This window comes from Sinocyclocheilus grahami, unplaced genomic scaffold (assembly GCF_001515645.1).
Source record: "Sinocyclocheilus grahami isolate Dianchi unplaced genomic scaffold, SAMN03320097.WGS_v1.1 scaffold203.1, whole genome shotgun sequence".
Taxonomy (NCBI): Eukaryota; Metazoa; Chordata; class Actinopteri; order Cypriniformes; family Cyprinidae; genus Sinocyclocheilus; species Sinocyclocheilus grahami.
The window spans coordinates 576,965-595,763 of NW_015505382.1; the positions used below are offsets into that span (position 1 = coordinate 576,965).

At 37.5% G+C, this 18,799-nt stretch overlaps 2 protein-coding genes across 2 annotated transcripts; both read left to right on the forward strand.

The window, feature by feature from the left end:
- Window positions 1-378: 378 nt before the first annotated feature.
- Window positions 379-11,905, forward strand: LOC107595511 (symplekin-like). The gene is made up of 17 exons (XM_016285935.1): window positions 379-409; window positions 1,558-1,728; window positions 1,803-2,042; window positions 2,147-2,258; window positions 2,862-3,018; window positions 3,093-3,328; window positions 3,436-3,460; window positions 4,393-4,551; window positions 7,211-7,319; window positions 7,413-7,513; window positions 8,054-8,144; window positions 8,269-8,370; window positions 8,943-9,130; window positions 9,242-9,418; window positions 9,951-10,061; window positions 11,150-11,359; window positions 11,451-11,905. The coding sequence occupies exons 1-17, from the start codon at window positions 379-381 to the stop codon at window positions 11,610-11,612; spliced, it is 2,382 nt and encodes a 793-aa protein (XP_016141421.1). The 3' UTR covers window positions 11,613-11,905.
- A 1,775-nt stretch (window positions 11,906-13,680) lies between these two features.
- LOC107595477 (radial spoke head protein 6 homolog A-like) lies at window positions 13,681-18,673 on the forward strand. The gene is made up of 7 exons (XM_016285887.1): window positions 13,681-13,781; window positions 14,529-14,757; window positions 16,476-16,772; window positions 17,044-17,487; window positions 18,004-18,148; window positions 18,234-18,351; window positions 18,451-18,673. Exons 1-7 carry the CDS (start codon window positions 13,681-13,683, stop codon window positions 18,671-18,673), a joined length of 1,557 nt encoding a protein of 518 aa, XP_016141373.1.
- Window positions 18,674-18,799: the final 126 nt, after the last annotated feature.

Genomic DNA, 18,799 nt, shown 5'->3' on the forward strand with positions numbered 1-18,799 from the left:
ACAAAATTTATCAAAATAATACCAAAATAACAATATGGCTTGCAATATGATTATCGATTTAATTAAATAAATATATGCTGCATGTTTGAGTGAAGTGCAGCACGCACGCATCTCTTGAATCAGTATTTTCAGTGCCTCAGAGTGGCTCAGTTTACTGTAAATGCTGCACGGAAAACAAATAAAGAGCCACTAAAAGGACATGTTAGCTGCTTGCTAGCAGTAGCCTGTTACATTACAGTACATAAGATTTCACTTACCACATAAACAGAGTAAGGAGAGATGACTGAGGATGATGGCGAATGATTTACAGATCCTGAGCACTACTGACAAGCATCCGTTCTTGTAAAATGTGTGGTAAGTACTGCCGCTGTAGTTTACATGGAGCTATGTGTGACTGCAAATCTTGAAAGTAAAACTCGATCGTGCATTCGAAAACAGTTTCAATGCTCCCTGATGTCCGCATTTTATATACAGTATAATTACCCAACGATATAACTGCGAGAGAAAGTATTGAAATATATATTTTGAAATATATATGGTTTCCTTCCTGCTGTGTGAGCTACTGAAATGAGCTGCACTGTGAAACAGCCAATCAGAGCAGAGCTGAACATTATTATTCATGACCCTTCCAAATAAAAACAGACCATTTAATTCTAGAGACAAATCCTAAGGTTGTAAATGGACATGTAAAAATATTAGCATTGTAGTTTTACAGCTGTACTCTAAATAAAATTATTATATTGTTTTTCTAAACTACTTGATTTTTAATGTTTTTCAGTGAAACTGCAATAGTAATATTATAATTAATAATAAGAATAATTACTATTATTATTGCTATTTAATTGTCACATTAATAAGTAATCACACATTTTGTCCAAATTTTGCAGACTGGATGAAATCCACAAAGACCACATATATATATATATATATATATATATATATATATCTTAAATACTTTTTTATTTTTTGGTAACGCTTTATTTTAAGGTGTCCTTGTTACACGTTACATGCACTTACTATTATAATGACAATAAATTATGCATAATTACATGCAAGTAACCCTAAGCCAAACCCAAACCCTAACCCTAACCATATAGTAAGTACATGTAGTTAATTAATATCACTCTATACTTAAATGTATAATTACACTGTAACAAGGACATCTTAAAATAAAGTGTAACTTTTTTTTTATTAGATTTTTTTTATTACACTTAAATATTGAAATGGTAATTTTTCATATTTTGTTTAATGTTTTTATTTAGTAACAATAAAAAAATAATAATCATTATTAATAGTATTATTTTTTATTTAATAGTCATATTGATGTATAATAACAAAAATGACAAATTTAGCAGCCAAGCACAGCAAACCTGGAATTTTATTTATTTTTTTATCAGAAAAATCACTTTTTTTTGGACTCCATCCACCCCTCCAAAAAAAAGTGTACTGCCCTAATGTCAAGACTTTTAAAAGTTTAACAGAAACATTTTCATTCTTTATTTTTGCTTCCATTTCTTCTCTCCTTGTCTTCTTCACTTCCTCCTGTCCTGCTCTAAGACACCTTGTGTGAGGAGGGAAAGTTGGCTCTGGAGCAGTTGTTAAAGTTTATGGTGCACCCTGCCATCTCCAGCATTAATCTCACCACTGCACTTGGATCACTGGCTACGCTGGCCAGACAGCGGCCCATGTTCATGTCTGAGGTGGTGCAGGCATATGAGACGCTACATGGTGAGTTCCCTCCGCTGACATTATTCAGAGTCAAACACAAATCTACTAGTTTCTTTTTTTGTTTTGCTCCCCAGCTAACTTGCCCCCGACTCTGGCTAAGTCTCAAGTGAGCAGTGTGCGCAAGAACCTGAAGCTGCATTTGGTTTCGGTGCTGAAGCACCCCAGCAGCGTGGACTTCCAGGGCCAGATTTCCACTCTGCTGCTGGATCTTGGTATGTCTCAGAGCGAGATCACCCGCTGCACGCCAGCCACGGTACAGCCCCGTAAGAGACTCCACCATGAGCCCTACGTTGAGGGCAAGAGGATCAAGATGGGTGAGTTGCTGTTACTGTTTTAATGAGCTGGGTGGGTCATTGTTGTGGGTCAGTTGTTGGCATTGATTGATTGATGAGGAATAATGCCTTGTTTGTGCTTGCAGAGGCCACTCTAGTGGAGGATGATGATGATAAGGAAGAACCAGCTCCAGTCATCACCCCAAAACCATCCTCCTCTGCTGGCACCCAATCATCCATCGATCTCACTGTTATCACGTGAGGAGAGTGAGTCGAGCTGACTGACAAGAAGAGTGAGGTGAGAAAGACAAGACGATGGCGGAAGATTTGGTTTTGAAACAAAATGCAAAAGCACCTGTTTTAAAAATATTTAGGATTTTGAAAAGCCTGTTGGCTTTTGCCGTTTATCTAAGGTGATTTTGGAAGTTTTTTTAAACATTTGTTTCTTATTTATTTGGTTCCGCCGTGTTGGCTGATTTTCCGTTTTTTTATATTTAAACTTAACAAATAACTGTGTAAGTTATTTGTCATTTTATATTAGGCCTATAGCATGGTGTTTTTTATTTGTTTTGTTAATAAGAAAAATGTTCAATGTTTAATAAGTGAGTTTGCTGTACTGTTTTGTTGTTGTCCATTCAATCAATTAACGCCGAACTGCCGCTAATTCGAAAGTGAAAGTAAAATGCGCACATGTATTTACAAGCTATTTAAAAGCGAGGAAAAGTGGGAAGACTACCCACGAATAATTTTGCTGTGGCGACCCCTAATGGGAGCAGCAGCAATGTTGTATTTGTGTGTTGTTTCTAGTTTTAATCATCTAGCTGGATAGATTGTCTCTTTTTTTTCTCCCCATTAACCCTCATTCAGAGCTCCTGGGGCCAGTGGCAGAAAAAAAGTGTTCAAATTGGCTGACGTGGTGCAGCCTTTCTCAGAGGCTCAGATCGAGAAACTCGCCAACATGGCCATCAAGCGGATCCTTCAATCAGAAAAGGCCATTGCACAGAGTGGGATGTCCCATGTGAGTCCCATTTTGGGTGCTTGCTACCTCAGTCACTCTATCCGTTCTTCTAAGATGTTTTAATCTTTTCCCAGGTCCGTGTGAAGTTGCTTGCACGGTTGGTGACCCAGTTTGAGGATGGGAAGAAAAATGACTTGTTGCAGTTTATTTTGGAGGATATGCGGGGCAGAAGTGAGCTGGCCTTTTCTCTGCTGTTCCATGAGTACAATGAATACCTGAGTCAGCAGCCCTCGGGTTCTCTGGACAGCTATGAGCACTGTCTGTTCACACTGCTGTCCGGCCTGCAGGAGAAACCTGAGCAGAGGGATGGGTGAGAATCACCTCATAACACCACAGATTATTCATCAACATGATACAATCAGTGAATTAAAATAATTCATCAGAATGATAAAGGTGCAATTTTTTTTTCGCTTGCAGATATGAGTGCTCATACATTAGGAGAGCCTTTTTATCACCTGAATCCCTTTGACCTAAAATGCTTATTTAAAGTCCTCTTCTCAGTTAATATTTCAGTAATTTAACACATTTGCATGTTAATGATTCTCTGTTGGTAAATGGTCACGTGACATGCAAGTAAACAAATATTTAATCTTTTTAGTATTTTTTTTTTAAATTTATTTTCATTTTTATATTTAATTTAATTATTAGCTTATAGTTAACTCTCAAACTCCAGTTTGGCAGAGCCTGTCATGAATTGTACTGCATTTATCTTTGAATGGGTAACATTTAGGCTAAAGTTGCATAATGTGTAATTATTTTTTTTTTAAATAAAGAATAAAAAAAGATAAATATAAAGTAGAATTAAAATAGAATAGAAAGTGCTAGAGTTAGAGGGTCAAATAAAGGGGGAACAGATGTGTTTTTAGTCGTTTCTTGAAGATCGTTAAGGATTCAGCTGCTCGGATTGATTTGGGCAGGTCATTCCACCAGGAGGGAACAGTTAATGAAAAAGTCTGTGAAAGTGATTTTGTGCCTCTTTGAGATGGCACAATAATACACCGTTCACTTGCAGAACGCAAGCTTCTAGAGGGCACATAACTCTGAAGTAATGAATTTAGGTAAATGGGTGCAGAGCCAGTGGTGGTTTTGTAGGCAAACATTAATGCCTTGAATTTAATGCGAGCAGCTACTGGTAGCCAGTGCAAATTGATGAACAGAGGTGTGACATGCATTCTTTTCGGCTCATTAAAGATTAGTCTTGCAGCGATTATAATTGAGTAGGGTTATGGTCTATTTGCTCATACTTGTGTATTAAATATACTTTAATTTAGAAAGTAACTTGATACTATGATAAAGTAGTGTAAAATGAACTCACTGGTGTACTGTGCCCTAAAACATTGTTGACTTTGTTCCATCCTTCATCTGTTTTCAGAGGTGGCTGCTCCCTGGACAGAGGAGACAGTGCGGCAGTGTCTTTACCTCTATCTCTCCCTCCTTCCCCTCAACCATTGTCTGGTGCACGAGTTGGCTGCCGTCTACACCGAGGCCATCGCCGACATCAAACGCAGTGTGCTCAGGGTCATTGAACAGCCAGTAAGACCTTCTCTTCCACTAATGCCTCTCATCCAAAACTTAATTTTTTCAAACAGGTTTTTTCTAGGGCTGCCCCTTAATTGTCGACTAACCATTAGTTGACCAGAAGAGGCGTGACAGAGGCGCCGGTTCGGCTACTTGCTCTTAAAACACTCTGTCATCTTTCGAATCTGTAAAGACTATGTTTATTTGTGTGTACTCACAATAACAACAAAACATTGCATTATTGTAAAATAATGAAAGCAGACAGCGTTTTCTGTCGTCTCAGTCTCTGTGAACTTGAGCGCTAAACTACAAAACTCCATGTATCCTTGCCTTACAGACATGAAAAATATATCTATAGAGAGTGAAATATAAAATTCAAATGGAAAACAGTAGGGGTGTAAAGGTACACGTATTCTTACCATATGGTTCACGGGGCAAATTCTAAATGGAAGCGATCATCCCTATGCCTTTGAAGGGCCCGGACTGGGCATCGGGAGCACCGGGAGAATTTCCAGTGGCCTGGCGGCTGATTTGGCCCACTGCCCTGTTTTTTTTATTTATTTATTGTTATTTATATTTTATATTTATGCCTTCTCAATGTACCAAAGTGATTATTATTACATTCTATAATAAATCATATATTGGTTAGTCTTGACTGGCAGCGCTGCACTATACGAATCAGCTCACGTCTGTTCCGTGCTTCCGTCAAACGGTTCCGAACAGAACCGATGTGCGGGACTCGATGAAAGAGAGAAAGCGGCCAGAAGAAGCAGTGAAATGTAGCAACCTCACTGACCTGTTCAGGGCTTCAAATGCAGGTCAGTTTCATTTGTAAATACGCTAGATAATTTTGTCTTTATTAACCTAGTTGAGTAATAAACTGCTAGTATCTGTTAGGCTATCAGTAGCACCCCATTATTACCATCATTCAGAATAGTACTGTGCTAAAGGACATCTATATCGATTGTAAAGTTACATAAAAAAAATTAGCAGAGACAGATATTCACATGGATTTATTGTACAGGGAGGGAGGGAGCTAGAGACAGCAACACAAAAATAATGAGTCACAGCCTAATAATTCAATAGTGTGTTCAGTATTAGAATTTTTCAACAAATATATTGAACAAATTTTGACATTTAGGCACTTTAGAAAATGTTTTAATACACAGTCAAAAGGTTTTGATCAGTAAGATTTGAGTCTCTTCTGCTCACCAAGCCTGCATTTATTTGAACTAAAATACAGCAAAAACAGTAATATTGTGAAATTATTTAAAATAACTGATTTCAATTTGAATTAGTGCTGTCAAACGATTAATCGCATCCAAAATAAAAGTTTTTGTTCACATAATATATGTTTGTGTACTGTGTATATTTATTATGTATGTATATATAGATACACACACATACAGTATATATTTTGAAAATATTTACATGTATATATTTATATTCATATAATTTATATTATATTTAATTAGGAAATTACATCGCTCCCTTTGCCAAGTGCATTCCAAACGACTACATAATGGCACGCACGTTCCCTGCTCACTCCAAAGTCCCCACTCCAAGGGGATAGGAATGATCACTTCCATTTGGAATTTGCCCCGTGAGCCATACGGTACGAATACGTGTACCGTTACACCCCTAGAAAACAGATATTCTCAGATTATGTAATCCGTATGAAACATGCATACAGGCGCATCCAGTCTGCGGAGATGACGAGTCAGTGTCGCCGAGTTCATCTCTTAAACCGAAAACAAATAAAGCACTAGTTTATCAATGAATTATTAAAATGTTAATGCAGCCTCTTTGCTGTATTTCCCTGACACATTCATTTCTTCTGCCGGTGTGCTGTGGCAAGCTTTACACGTGTGCTTGAGCGCTTATTAGGCAATGTAGGCAATTAAAGGCTCATTATTATGATTTAAATTGTTTATTAATAAACGTGCAATTAAACGACTAATGTTTCAAATGAACGACTATTAGTCGACCAGACAAATCTTTAGTTGAGAGCAGCCCTAGTTTTTTCCATCTTATTTTTATTTAATTTGTTTGTGTACACGTCATGTGTACTAAAATAGCATGATAACTGAACGGAATTAAATCACATCATGTGCCTTGTGTGTGGCTTTGGGAAAGGGAGCGTTCTGATTTCTTTTGTTGGCTAAAAATTTGTGGACAAAATGTGTCATTTGTTTTTATTTTATTTTGAATGCATATATCTGTTAAAATTTTATTTTGTCAGTGTTTTAGGTGTACACTACAGTGTTATTTTAGTAAAATTTATACACTATTGATGTAGTTGTTTATATTTTGAATTAGAATTTATTTTAAAATCAATGCTATGTTTTTTATTCTTTGAATTTTCATTTTAGTTTTATGTGCTTCTATCATTATGTAGCTTCAGTTATTCAGTTTTATTTCAGTACTTCATCTATATTTATTTGTTTATCTATATTTTGATTTTATTGCAGCTTTACGTCAATTAACAAAAAAATTTAATTTTAATTTGAGTTAATAACATCATTGTACACTAGCATAAAACTGGCTTCACAACTAACAGATGTGGACTAAAAGAAGAAAAAAAAACTCTTAATTGTGATTGCATTTAAAACAGTTCATTTATGATAATTTTAATAGTTTTGGTTTAATAGTTTTTTCATCAATGTTTTTATAGATAAGAGGAATGGGAATGAGCTCTCCAGACCTGCTGCTCCTGGTGGAGGACTGTCCTAAAGGAGCGGAGACGCTGGTCACTCGCTGTCTGCACATACTCACTGATAAAGGTGTGTGTGTGTGTGTGTGTGAGAAAGTGAATGTGTCTATATGCATCTCTGTATAGTAAATGCTGGCCTTTGTGGATTGTTTCGTGTTCACAGTGCCTCCATCTCCTGAGCTGGTGGAGAGAGTGAGGGATCTTTATCATAAGCGAGTGCCAGATGTTCGTTTCCTCATCCCAGTGATCAATGGCCTGGAGAAGGTTTGCCTCATGTCATCTGTCCTACTTAAAAATAAATATTTAAAATAAAATAATTAATTAATCACACAGATTTCTTTAATTAATCACAATTAATTGCACCTAACATTGAAATTTAAAACATATTCACATTGGATCCGTAAATTAATGTGGAAACAACATAAATTCAATAATTGGAATATTTTAATATTTTTAATGGCATCTCTTCATTAAGTCATGTCAAAGAAGGCAAGTATTGCTGATATTGATGCCTTCTATGATTTTTTCCCACTTTCTGGGTATAAAATTAGTAATTAATTATAACTAGTCATCATTTAAGTATAATTGAATGCCAGGCCTAAACTGCTAATTACTTGCTTTATATTTTATTTCTTAAGTGAAAAATGATGTTATTTGTATTAATTAACTTTAACATGTTAATCACATCGACCCCTAAATAAAAAATTAGCATGGCTTGATTAAAGGTGGTTGAAAGACAGCTTTAAGGTGAGAAGGGCTCTTTGAAGACTGCATTCATATTGGTATCTTGATTGTGTTGAACAGAACGAGGTGATCCAGGCTCTACCCAAACTCATCAAACTCAATCCCATCGTGGTGAAGGAGGTGTTCAACAGACTGCTGGGCACGCAACATGGTAATACCTGCTTATTCTCTTGTGCATGTGTGCTGCTACTGATAAAAAAAAAAATGTTTGAATGTAATTGTTTGCTTCAGATCAGTAGAATTCTAGTGAATTGAATTGTTTGTCTGTTCTGTAGGTGAGGGCAGTTCCTCCATGTCTCCGCTCACTCCTGGAGAGCTCCTCATCGCCTTACACAACATTGACTCCTCCAAGTGTGACATGAAGTCAATCATCAAAGGTACCATCTCACATTCTTTCATCCAGCCTTTTGCATCTTTTTCTTTCAGCAGAGCAAATAGATTTTAAGACTGGTAAAAAAAAAAAACAGTGGTGACTATTTGTTGTTTGACGCTTTAAAAACACAAAAACACAAATATTTTTTTGTATTCAGTCATTTTTACACTAATATGGCCTAGTTATAATTACTCATTTTATCCCTAGAATTTGAGGGGAAAAAAGAGAAAACATTTAAAAAAAACATTTTTTACATTTAAAATATATCAAATACTGCCTTTTGTAATTTTCACATTAATTTGGAGGTTCAGTGTGAAAATAATCTATTAATGCACAGAAACCCATGTGATTTTATCATTTATTTTAATTGATCCACAGCCCTAACATATATATGTGGCCTCTGTTTAATTAGTTGAATTTATTGTAATTTATATTTAATTAAATATATTAATAATCAAAATGTAAATGGCTCCAACATAGTGGGGAATCTGTCACTGCCTCTTTTGCTTTCCTTGTCATTCTGTTTAAGTTTTTTTTTTGTCATCACTCTTCATGTTGTTCTCTTTTCCTCTGTAGCCACTAACCTGTGTTTTGGGGAGAAGAACGTGTACACCTCCGAGGTGCTGGCTGTGGTGATGCAGCAGCTGATGGAGCAGACCCCTCTCCCCATACTGCTGATGCGTACGGTCATCCAGTCCCTCTCTATGTACCCTCGCCTGGCCGGTTTCGTCATGAACATCCTTGCCCGACTCATTCTCAAACAGGTCAGTGGACCGAACCCTGTATCATTGCTCATTATCGACGCAAGTTCTCATACATAATCTCATCATACTCATCTCTCATTGTAATCTTTTGCTGACTGACTGATTGTACAGGTGTGGAAGTATCCTAAAGTGTGGGAGGGCTTTGTAAAGTGCTGCCAGCGCACCAAACCCCAGTCCTACAACGTTCTCCTCCAGCTGCCTCCACCACAACTGGCTAGTGTGTTTGAGCGCTGCCCGGAGATGAGGGAGCCTCTCCTACAGCACGTTCACTCCCTCACCCCTCACCAAGTGCGTATCACAAACTTGCAGGTTTTGTCCCAAATAGGTGTTATCTGGGAAATGAATGGTCAGTGAGACCTGTCATCTGTATATACGGTGTACACCTGTGTTATTGTCAACTGAAACTCTTAAAAACTGTTTAAATTCATTAAAATGAAGCAGAGATAAAATCTAAATATTAATGAAAATGAGAAATGTTAATAAAATACATTTGAAATATTAAAATGACAAAAAATTTACTTGAAGTCAAATAGAAAATATAAAAATAAAAGCAGGTCAGTACATTAGTACATATTAATATTCAAAATATTAATATGTACTAATATTATATTATATTATAATATTCGTTTATAAATGTTAATAACAAAAATATAAAATGTCTAAAACTTCAACTAAAATTGAAAACCACATAAAATAAGTTTTTTATTCATTTTATATTTATTATAATATTTATAAATGTTATGTAAAAACATTTATGTATATTGTTATTATTATTGTTTTAGAGGATACATGAAACATGTACAGTATTTTTTTTCTGTAGCAAGCCCACATTCCAGCATCTATAATGGCCGTTCTGGAGGCCAACAGCAGGAAGCCAGAACCAGAACCACAAGCTGAACTTCATCATCCAGAAATAATAGAAGAGCGAGAGGTATGTTGTGATGAAACTGAAGTAGCGACAGATCTTTTCTTCTCTTTTGTGATGTATATCCATCAACAATGTATATACAGGTGCATCTCAATAAATTAGAATGTCATGGAAAAAGTTCATTTATTTCAGTAATTCAACTCAAATTGTGAAACTCGTGTATTAAATAAATTCAATGCACACAGACTGAAGTAGTTTAAGTCTTTGGTTCTTTTAATTGTGATGATTTTAAATTAAAAGAACCAAAATGCCGCTGCAAGATTAATCTTTAATGAGCGGAAGAGAACGCATGTCACACCTCTGTTCATCAATTTGCACTGGCTACCAGTAGCTGCTCGCATTAAATTCAAGGTATTAATGTTTGCCTACAAAACCACCACTGGCTCTGCACCCATTTACCTAAATTCATTACTTCAGAGTTATGTGCCCTCTAGAAGCTTGCGTTCTGCAAGTGAACGGTGTATTATTGTGCCATCTCAAAGAGGCACAAAATCACTTTCACAGACTTTTTCATTAACTGTTCCCTCCTGGTGGAATGACCTGCCCAAATCAATCTGAGCAGCTGAATCCTTAACCATCTTCAAGAAACGACTAAAAACACATCTGTTCCACCTTTATTTGACCCTCTAACTCTAGCACTTTCTATTCTATTTTAATTCTACTTTATCTATATTTATCTTTGGATAAAAGCGTCTACTAAATGACTAAATGTAATATCCAAGTGTAACAGATTATCAAAAGGAGACAAAATGTAGGTTTGGTTTATGATTCTACTCATGGGTTGTTGATTTGCATTTGGAGATGTGGACATTGAACTCAAAAGTAAATGCAAGCTTGCAGTCGATTGTGTAGGAACTGTTTAGGCTGACTAAATGACTGGAGAAGTCTGACACATGTCACTATTGAGAAGTCTTTCATTTACACTGGAGTTATGACATTCTAATTACATTTTAATGATCAGAGTTAAACTGGTTATTATATGTCGGTTGATCTCTACAAAATACAACGAACATTACAGAAATTAGTTGGATGTTCATGACTTTGGATAATCCACCAATAAAATGCTGTCTTGCCCACTTATGTTCATTAAGGTGCCAGTACCAAAGCATATATCAATGCCTGCACCAGTATCACAAGCAGAACCTTCAGCCCCGACTCCCATAGTGTTTACTGAACCACCACCACCTCAACAACAACAACAGATCCCAGCCAGGAGGGAAGAAGAAGAAGAAGAAGAGCCCATGGAGCAGAGAGAGACGGACCATGCTGCTCTGGAGGTCACGTCTGAAGCCGCATCGCAGGTAAAACATTATCATCACCATTATTTATGGCACCCGTGCAGACCAGTACAAGAGTGAACAGCACTGGCTGACTAATGACTTTAACCTTCAGCAGATAGAGGTGTCTGAGGAGGCTTCACAGTCCAATTCCATTTCAGAGAAGACAGACGAACCCATGGAGGAGTCAGTTGCGATGCCTGTGGATGCACCTGACCAACCCAAAGATGAGTCTGAGGATGTGGTTCCAGAAGCAGAAGAAAGCAGTGTGGACTGATGCCATGTGAAATAAGACTGAATGAATGCACTGACTCTGAGAAGATGTGTCATTTTATGTTGCTTTGTTCAGTGTACTATGTATCTGTAAGTTAGAAGTAAAAATGAAATGGAATATTTTGGTTAGTTTCTTTAAAGGTTATGACTCGTTGAAATTACTTGGAAAATAAGTTGAATTTGTATGTGCCACAATGTTTTCATTTCTAGAATAAAATGCAATCTCCAACCTGTAAAAATGAGAAACAAATCATTGGTCTCTGTACTTCAATCTCTCGTTATTATGTTAATTTTGACAGCATTTGGCAGGGGTGTAAAATACTTGAGTAAACTTTATTCAAGTACCATTTAAAGTGACTACTTTTACTACAATTTTATTTCAACTTGAAAAGTACTCGTTACATTTTTGCATTTTTATTTGATCTTACACATTAAATATGGTACATGGACACTCAAACATGCACGCTAATGAGGTTTGTTTTTATTTATCAAGCATATAACTTTCATCAGGCAAATTTCTAGCTTCAACATTTCTTTGGCATCAAATGTGAGGAAGCATATTAAGGTACCTAAGTTTATTCATCATTTATTCATAATTTTTGTCTGTTGTGATGTAGCCATTAGCTGTCTGTGTACTATATTAGCTGAATGCACAAGACAGAGTGCAAGTAAAATCAGTGATAAGAATTTAAATACACGTCATGTTTAATGGCCATGATTACTTTTCAAATTAGATGTTACAAAAATCTCCAAAAAGTGAATGACCGTGTGTTAAATTAATTGTAAATCATGGTTAGTGAAGTTCTTACATGGGAGTCGATAAGTTATAATGATATATTGAGTAACAAGTAGGACTGTCAGTGAATTATTATTTAATCTAAATAATTACATGATTTGCTCATTAATTAATCTAATTAGTTTTAAAAAAAATATATCAATATTTGCTGGAGAAAAAAAACTCAATGCCCCAACTAAACAATTAAAATAAGAATAATTGTTACAGCCAGGGGCGTCAAGTAGACAACACAAAAAAGTGGCTTTTTCAAAAAGTCAATATTGTCTGTTTTGATTCTATGTCACTCATCTTTAATTCAACACAATTTCTTATATTCTGTCTAGAATATATTTCTGCCCTCTGCATCACATCTGGTTCATTAAAGAGATACTCCACCCCAAAATTAAAATTCTCTCATTTACTCACCCTCATGCCCAGATGTATATTACTTTCTTCAGATCAACACAAAGATTTTTAGTGCATATGGAAAAAAAAAAAAAGTATTATTAGTCTTTGTATGTTTCTTACACACACCAATTGTTCCAGTAGGGGTTATATGGGTTACTGTTGTCTTCTCTTTGTGTAGTTTTGCCGTACACTTGCATTATATGCAGAAAGATAATTTTTTATACAACTCTTAGTTCGTGTTCATCTGCAGAAAGAAACTCGTATACAGATGGGATGGCATTAAGGTGTAAAGGATTTTTTTGTGTTCCACTGTGCTGCATTTTAATTGTTGTTGCAGATAGATGTGTTTGCCATTGCCACTGCGTTCTGTTTTCTCCCTTTAATCAAACCTTTGTATGTCTGCATTTTATGCCGTTTATTTTTAAGCAATTTCACTTTGCATTGAGAAGATGGTTCAATATGGTGAAACAAGAATCTCCTTTTTTTTTTTTTTTTTAAAGGTTACTTGTACTTTTTTAAAGGGGTCATATGATGCTGCTAAAAAGAACATTATTTCTTTAATACTTGAGCTTAATACTTTAATTTAAAGTTTGAACTTTTTCACTTTTACTCGAGCATGTTTTTGACCAGACACTTGTAAATTTTTCACTGAGTGTCTGTACTTTCACTTGAGTGTAATTTTTGAGTAGCCTCAGAATAAAGACGCTGCCAGGCAACAAGTTTGTTGTAGTTACACAGCTGCGTCCATAGCAACGGAAGTGAGCTGCGGGTAATGCGCTGATTTCTGTGCTCTTTTGTGCTGAGCCGGTTTGATGATTTGCCATAACAATAAAGGCTGAAAAAATATACAAATTGAATTAGTCGGCGACAGTTTGTAAGTTTTAATAAAATGGAGATGACCGAGGAAGCGGTGAACAATGAGAGGCTGCAGGCTGCGGCGCGTTTTAAAGCTTTCATGATGAAGAACAGCACAAAAACAAACCTCAACCTGTAAGTAACGTACATCATCACATTAGCCTCATAGAGTATTCTAGTCCAAGTATTATTTTTAAGTTATTATTAAAGCACCGTTATATATCTTAACTGGTCATATATAGAGGACATTTATTGGAAGACAATGAACATGTACGAGCTCGATACACATTACCAATAAAAAAGTAAGTTATGATACGCGTGTTGTCACAATGGGAACATGCTGTTTATTAACACTTGAAAAACCATATGACAACATGCCCCGAACTTGCATTTATCTTTGCACAGTTAATGCATTAAATCTAGCTTCGTTCTTTTGACGCTTGCCTTGATGTTTCCCAGTCGGCTTTTATTGTGTTCGCTATAGTTTACAAAAGCTATTGCAAAAATATAAGGATATTGCTTAAGTTTGGAGGAAAAATGTACAAAACGTGGCGTAAATTGGTTACAAACAGTGCGACAATGTTGTACAAGGAGTCCCTCCACAGCGGCAGTTTAGCAAAAAATTGTAAGGACTAAAATGTCCTGACTTCTGGGGCCGGTTGCATAAACTGTTTAGACTAGTCTTAAAAAGTTAGTCATCTAAAAAAAAATTCTTATAACTTTTTTCATTCAGTTATGAAAGATAGATTGGTCTCATTTGTATTGGAAAAGTAAGACCGAATACACCTTGGCAACTGCTAGTTGGTCAAACTTGTGACAGTCTTAACATGGTGGCTAAGTTTATGCATCTGGCCCCTGATGCACTTGAACTTCTTCGTCCAGCTATGACCACCTCGTGCGACTGTTAACCAAAGTTATGGATGAGCGTCCAGAGAACGCAGTCGATGTGATAGAGGACATGAGTCGCGAGCTGAAAGGAAGTATGCTTCAGGAGAAGCAGGACACCTTGCGTGACAGTCCGTCCTCCTCCGCAGCTCTGTTCCTGGCCGAGCAACAGAAGGCGCTCTTCACGCGCGCGGCTGGTGATGAAGGTGATCACGAGGAGGATTTGGTAAGAGAGTATGTTGGTCCTGTTCCTCCATGTAATTTTTTATTATTATTATTATTTTTCAACCTTTAAACCTAACAACAAACCTTTTTTGTGTGTGTGAAATACTTAAATGGGTGCTTGTGCTACCTTTCTTTACAACAGACGCAACTTGATTTGATGTTTCTTTATCTAATGCTATCATATTCAGAGATTTTGGAGTGACTTAAAGAGATGGTTCATCCACAAATGGAAATTCTGTCTTAATTTACTGACCCATATCGTTCCATACCCTTAAGACTGTGGTCATTCTTTAAAACACAAATTAAGATATTTTAATGAAACCCGAGAGATTTCTGTCCCTCCATTGAAAGTCCAGGTAACCCTAACTTAGAAGATCCAAAAAGGTCATAAAGTCATAAATGAATCCATACAAACTGAGCTCTTTAATTCAAGTTTTGTGACGAGATAGTTTCTTTACATGATGAATTGATTTTTATTTAGGCTTTTATTAAAGGGGTCATATGATGCGATTTCAAGTTTTCCTTTCTCTTTGGAGTGTTACAAGCTGATTGTGCATAGATAAGATCCCTGAAGTTGCAAAGACTAAAGTCTCAAATCCAAAGAAACTCTGCCACACCCCCCTAAAACGGCTCGTTCTAACACGACCCCACATATCTACCTCACTATGTGGAAATATTTGCATAATGCCGCAAAGTAAGAAGGCGTGTGTTTCTAGGTGAAAGCAAAAGCACTTTATTTGGCCTTCTGAAAGTAGATGCATTTAGGAATCTTTAAGATCGTGAGTGAGAGAGAGAGAGAAAGAGAGAGAGAGATCACAGTGGAGTCAGCTGTCTTAACCGTGGCTTGTGTACTGCACACATACCACTGTGTCTGTCACGCGACTCTGTTCCCCTTTCGGGCTGTCTTTACATTTATTTTGAAAGATGAAGCTCGCGATTATGGTAAGGGGCGTTACATTTCCGACGAGTGCTTGCGGTGTTCGGCCAATCACAATGCACTGGGTCAGCTGTCCAATCAGAGCAGACTGCGCTTGTCGGAAGGAGGGACTTTGTAGAAAACGAAGCGTTTGAGAGAGGCGGGGCATAGAGGACCTACAATAATGTACAGTATTTGAAAAATAATGTGTTTTTTGAACATTAAAGCATGTAAACATAATCTGTTACACCAAATACACAAAATAATGATCTTTAAAAAAGCATCATATGACCCCTTTAACATATAAACACACATGCATAGAGTGCATCACATATGGTAAACATAGAAACTTTGAGCTTCTCTCTTTACGATAGATGTGTTCTATGTAGGTGTGTTGATCATTGTTTCATTGTAAATAAAAGCCCTAAATTAAATCTGTTAATCACAGAGCAATCATATCTCCTTACAAGACTTGGATTAAACCGCTCAATTCAGATGGATTCAATTTATGACACTGTATGTTGGATCTTATAAGCTTTGTTTAGCTGGACGTTCAATGGAGAGACAGAGACCACTCGAGTTTCATTAAAAACATTGTAATTTATGTTTCAAAGAGTGACCAAAGTCCTAACGGTTTGGAACAACATGAGGGTGAGTAAAAGACATTTGGGTGGACTATATCTTTAAGGTTCAAATACTTTTACTTCAGGACAACTGTAGATGGCCAGTGTTGTGGTGCCTCCTATGGGCAGTTTAGTAAAATACAACAGTTTCTGTAATACAGTATTCTGTATCATTTCCAGGTGGAGTCTCCTTTACCGAATGTTGCAGAACTTGCGTTCTTCTTTGAGCAAGCTGGTGTGGATCTGGGGAGAGAGGAGATGCAGAGAGTCTTTCTGGCTTTGAAACAGCTGGTGGACGCACAGTGTCTCCTGCGCTGTCGATTCTGGGGCAAGATCCTCGGCACACAGGGCAATTACCTGGTGGCTGAGGGGGAATTCAGAGAAGGTGAAGGAGAAGAGGAGGAGGGGACAGAACAGACACATGAGGATGAGGAGAGGGAGGAAGAGGACAAGGATGAAACGGAGCTTGTGGAAGCTGTAAGTCACAAAATAGCAACTGAAGAACAAATCTGCTTTAAATATCATAATTTTTGGAGTAAAGGTGCAGTCACAGTTACTGTTGCTCAATAGAATTCTGCTGCTGTTCTGATTTCATTCAATAGGAATCTGTCCGATCTGGAGTTTCACTTGAGGGTGACAGATTTTCCTATGCAGATTTTGCTCATTTTCAAGTTCACAGGAATTTGCAGAGCTGAACAAAAGAAAGCTGCTTGGCGTGAAAGTGAAAAGTCTTTTACTTCACTTGCAGGCTGATCCGACTCCCAAATCGACATACAAGCCACCTCCGCCAGTGCCAAAGGAAGAAAATCACACCGGTGTCAACAAATACACTTATTTTGTGTGTCAAGACCCCGGCATGCCATGGGTTAGACTGCCAATGGTCACCCCCGCTCAGATTACAGTAGCCCGGCAGATCCGAGGGTTCTTCACAGGCAGGCTTGATGCTCCTGTTGTAAGTTATCCTCCCTTTCCTGGCAATGAGACCAACTACCTGCGTGCCCAGATCGCACGGATCTCAGCGGGCACGCACGTCAGCCCTCTGGGATTCTATCAGTTTGGGGAGGATGAAGGCGAGGATGATGGACTGCGAGACAGCTATGAGGAGAATCCTAACTTTGAGGGCATCCATGTAAATGAGATGGCTGAGTCTCTAAATCTATGGGTCCATCATATACAGCATATACTTACACAGGTAAGAAACAGACAGCCTGCTGGGAATTAATCTGTTTTAAAATGTCTGTGTGGATCATACGTCTGTTATCGGACTCTTGTGCATACAAAAATTTAACTGAATTATTACAATTAAAGTAACAGTCCACCGAAAATTACAATTCTGCCATTATTATCACCCTCATGTCATTCCAAACCTGTATGACTTTCTTTCTTCTATGGAACACAAAACAAGATGTTTTCAAGAATGTTGGCTTCCAAAGTTTTGGTTCCCATTGACTTCCATTGTATTTTTTGTCACGTAATGAAAGTCAATGGGAACCAAAACTGTTTAGTTACCAACATTCCTAAAAATATCAACAAAGAAAAGTCATACAGGTTTGGAATGGTATGAAGGTGAGTAAATAATGGCAGAATTTTCATTTTTGGGTGGACTATCACTTCTGATTTCCTAGTGGCACACTAAAGCAAAAAATACGAATAACCGTATTTTTTTTGGGAGAAAATGTGCACAGTACTGTACATGTGTGAATGTTAGGGCCGCTGTGTGTGGGTAAACGTAACTAAGAAGTCTGCGGATGACGTGGATGAAGATGCCGAGGAGGAAGAGAGGGAGGAGGAACCTGATGAGCTGCAGCCGGAAGTCGGGCCTCCTCTTCTGACACCTGTGTCTGAGGATGCGAGTCAGTCACACTGCATAACATTTACATTAAACACCTCCAGCAGTTTAAATGTCGAACTCTAATGCAGAATATGTTCTGCCCACAGAGATGAATGACACCCCACCTTGGAGCTCAATGATCTCCACTAACCTCATTCCTCAGTTTTCCATCGCTGTGCTGCGCTCCAACCTCTGGCCTGGATCTTATGCTTATGCTAGTGGCAGGTAAGAACCTTGCTTTTAAAAATGTATTGTCTGTTCAACAATTTCCATCAAACTGATACGTTTTCTGCTGAGGCAAACCATTCTTCTGCTCCCTCTCAGGAAGTTTGGAAACATATACATTGGTTGGGGGATGAAATATATTGGAAAGGCATACACCCCAACCATTCTCCCACCACCCCAAAATGAGTACCCCAGTGGGCCTGAAATCACAGAGGCCCTGGACCCCAGTGTGGAGGAAGAGCAGGCTTTGAAAGCTGCCCTGGAGGAGCAGACGGCAGCCCTGGATGAGACAGAGGATCTGGAAGATGAGGAGGATGATTGAAACAGACAAAAATAAACCTGCTTCAGAAGGTGTGTTGATGGTCAGATTCTTAAAGTTTTATATGTGCAGTTCCTTAAACAATCCATTTCGATCTAAACACTGTCTTTGTATGTATGCCCACATCGT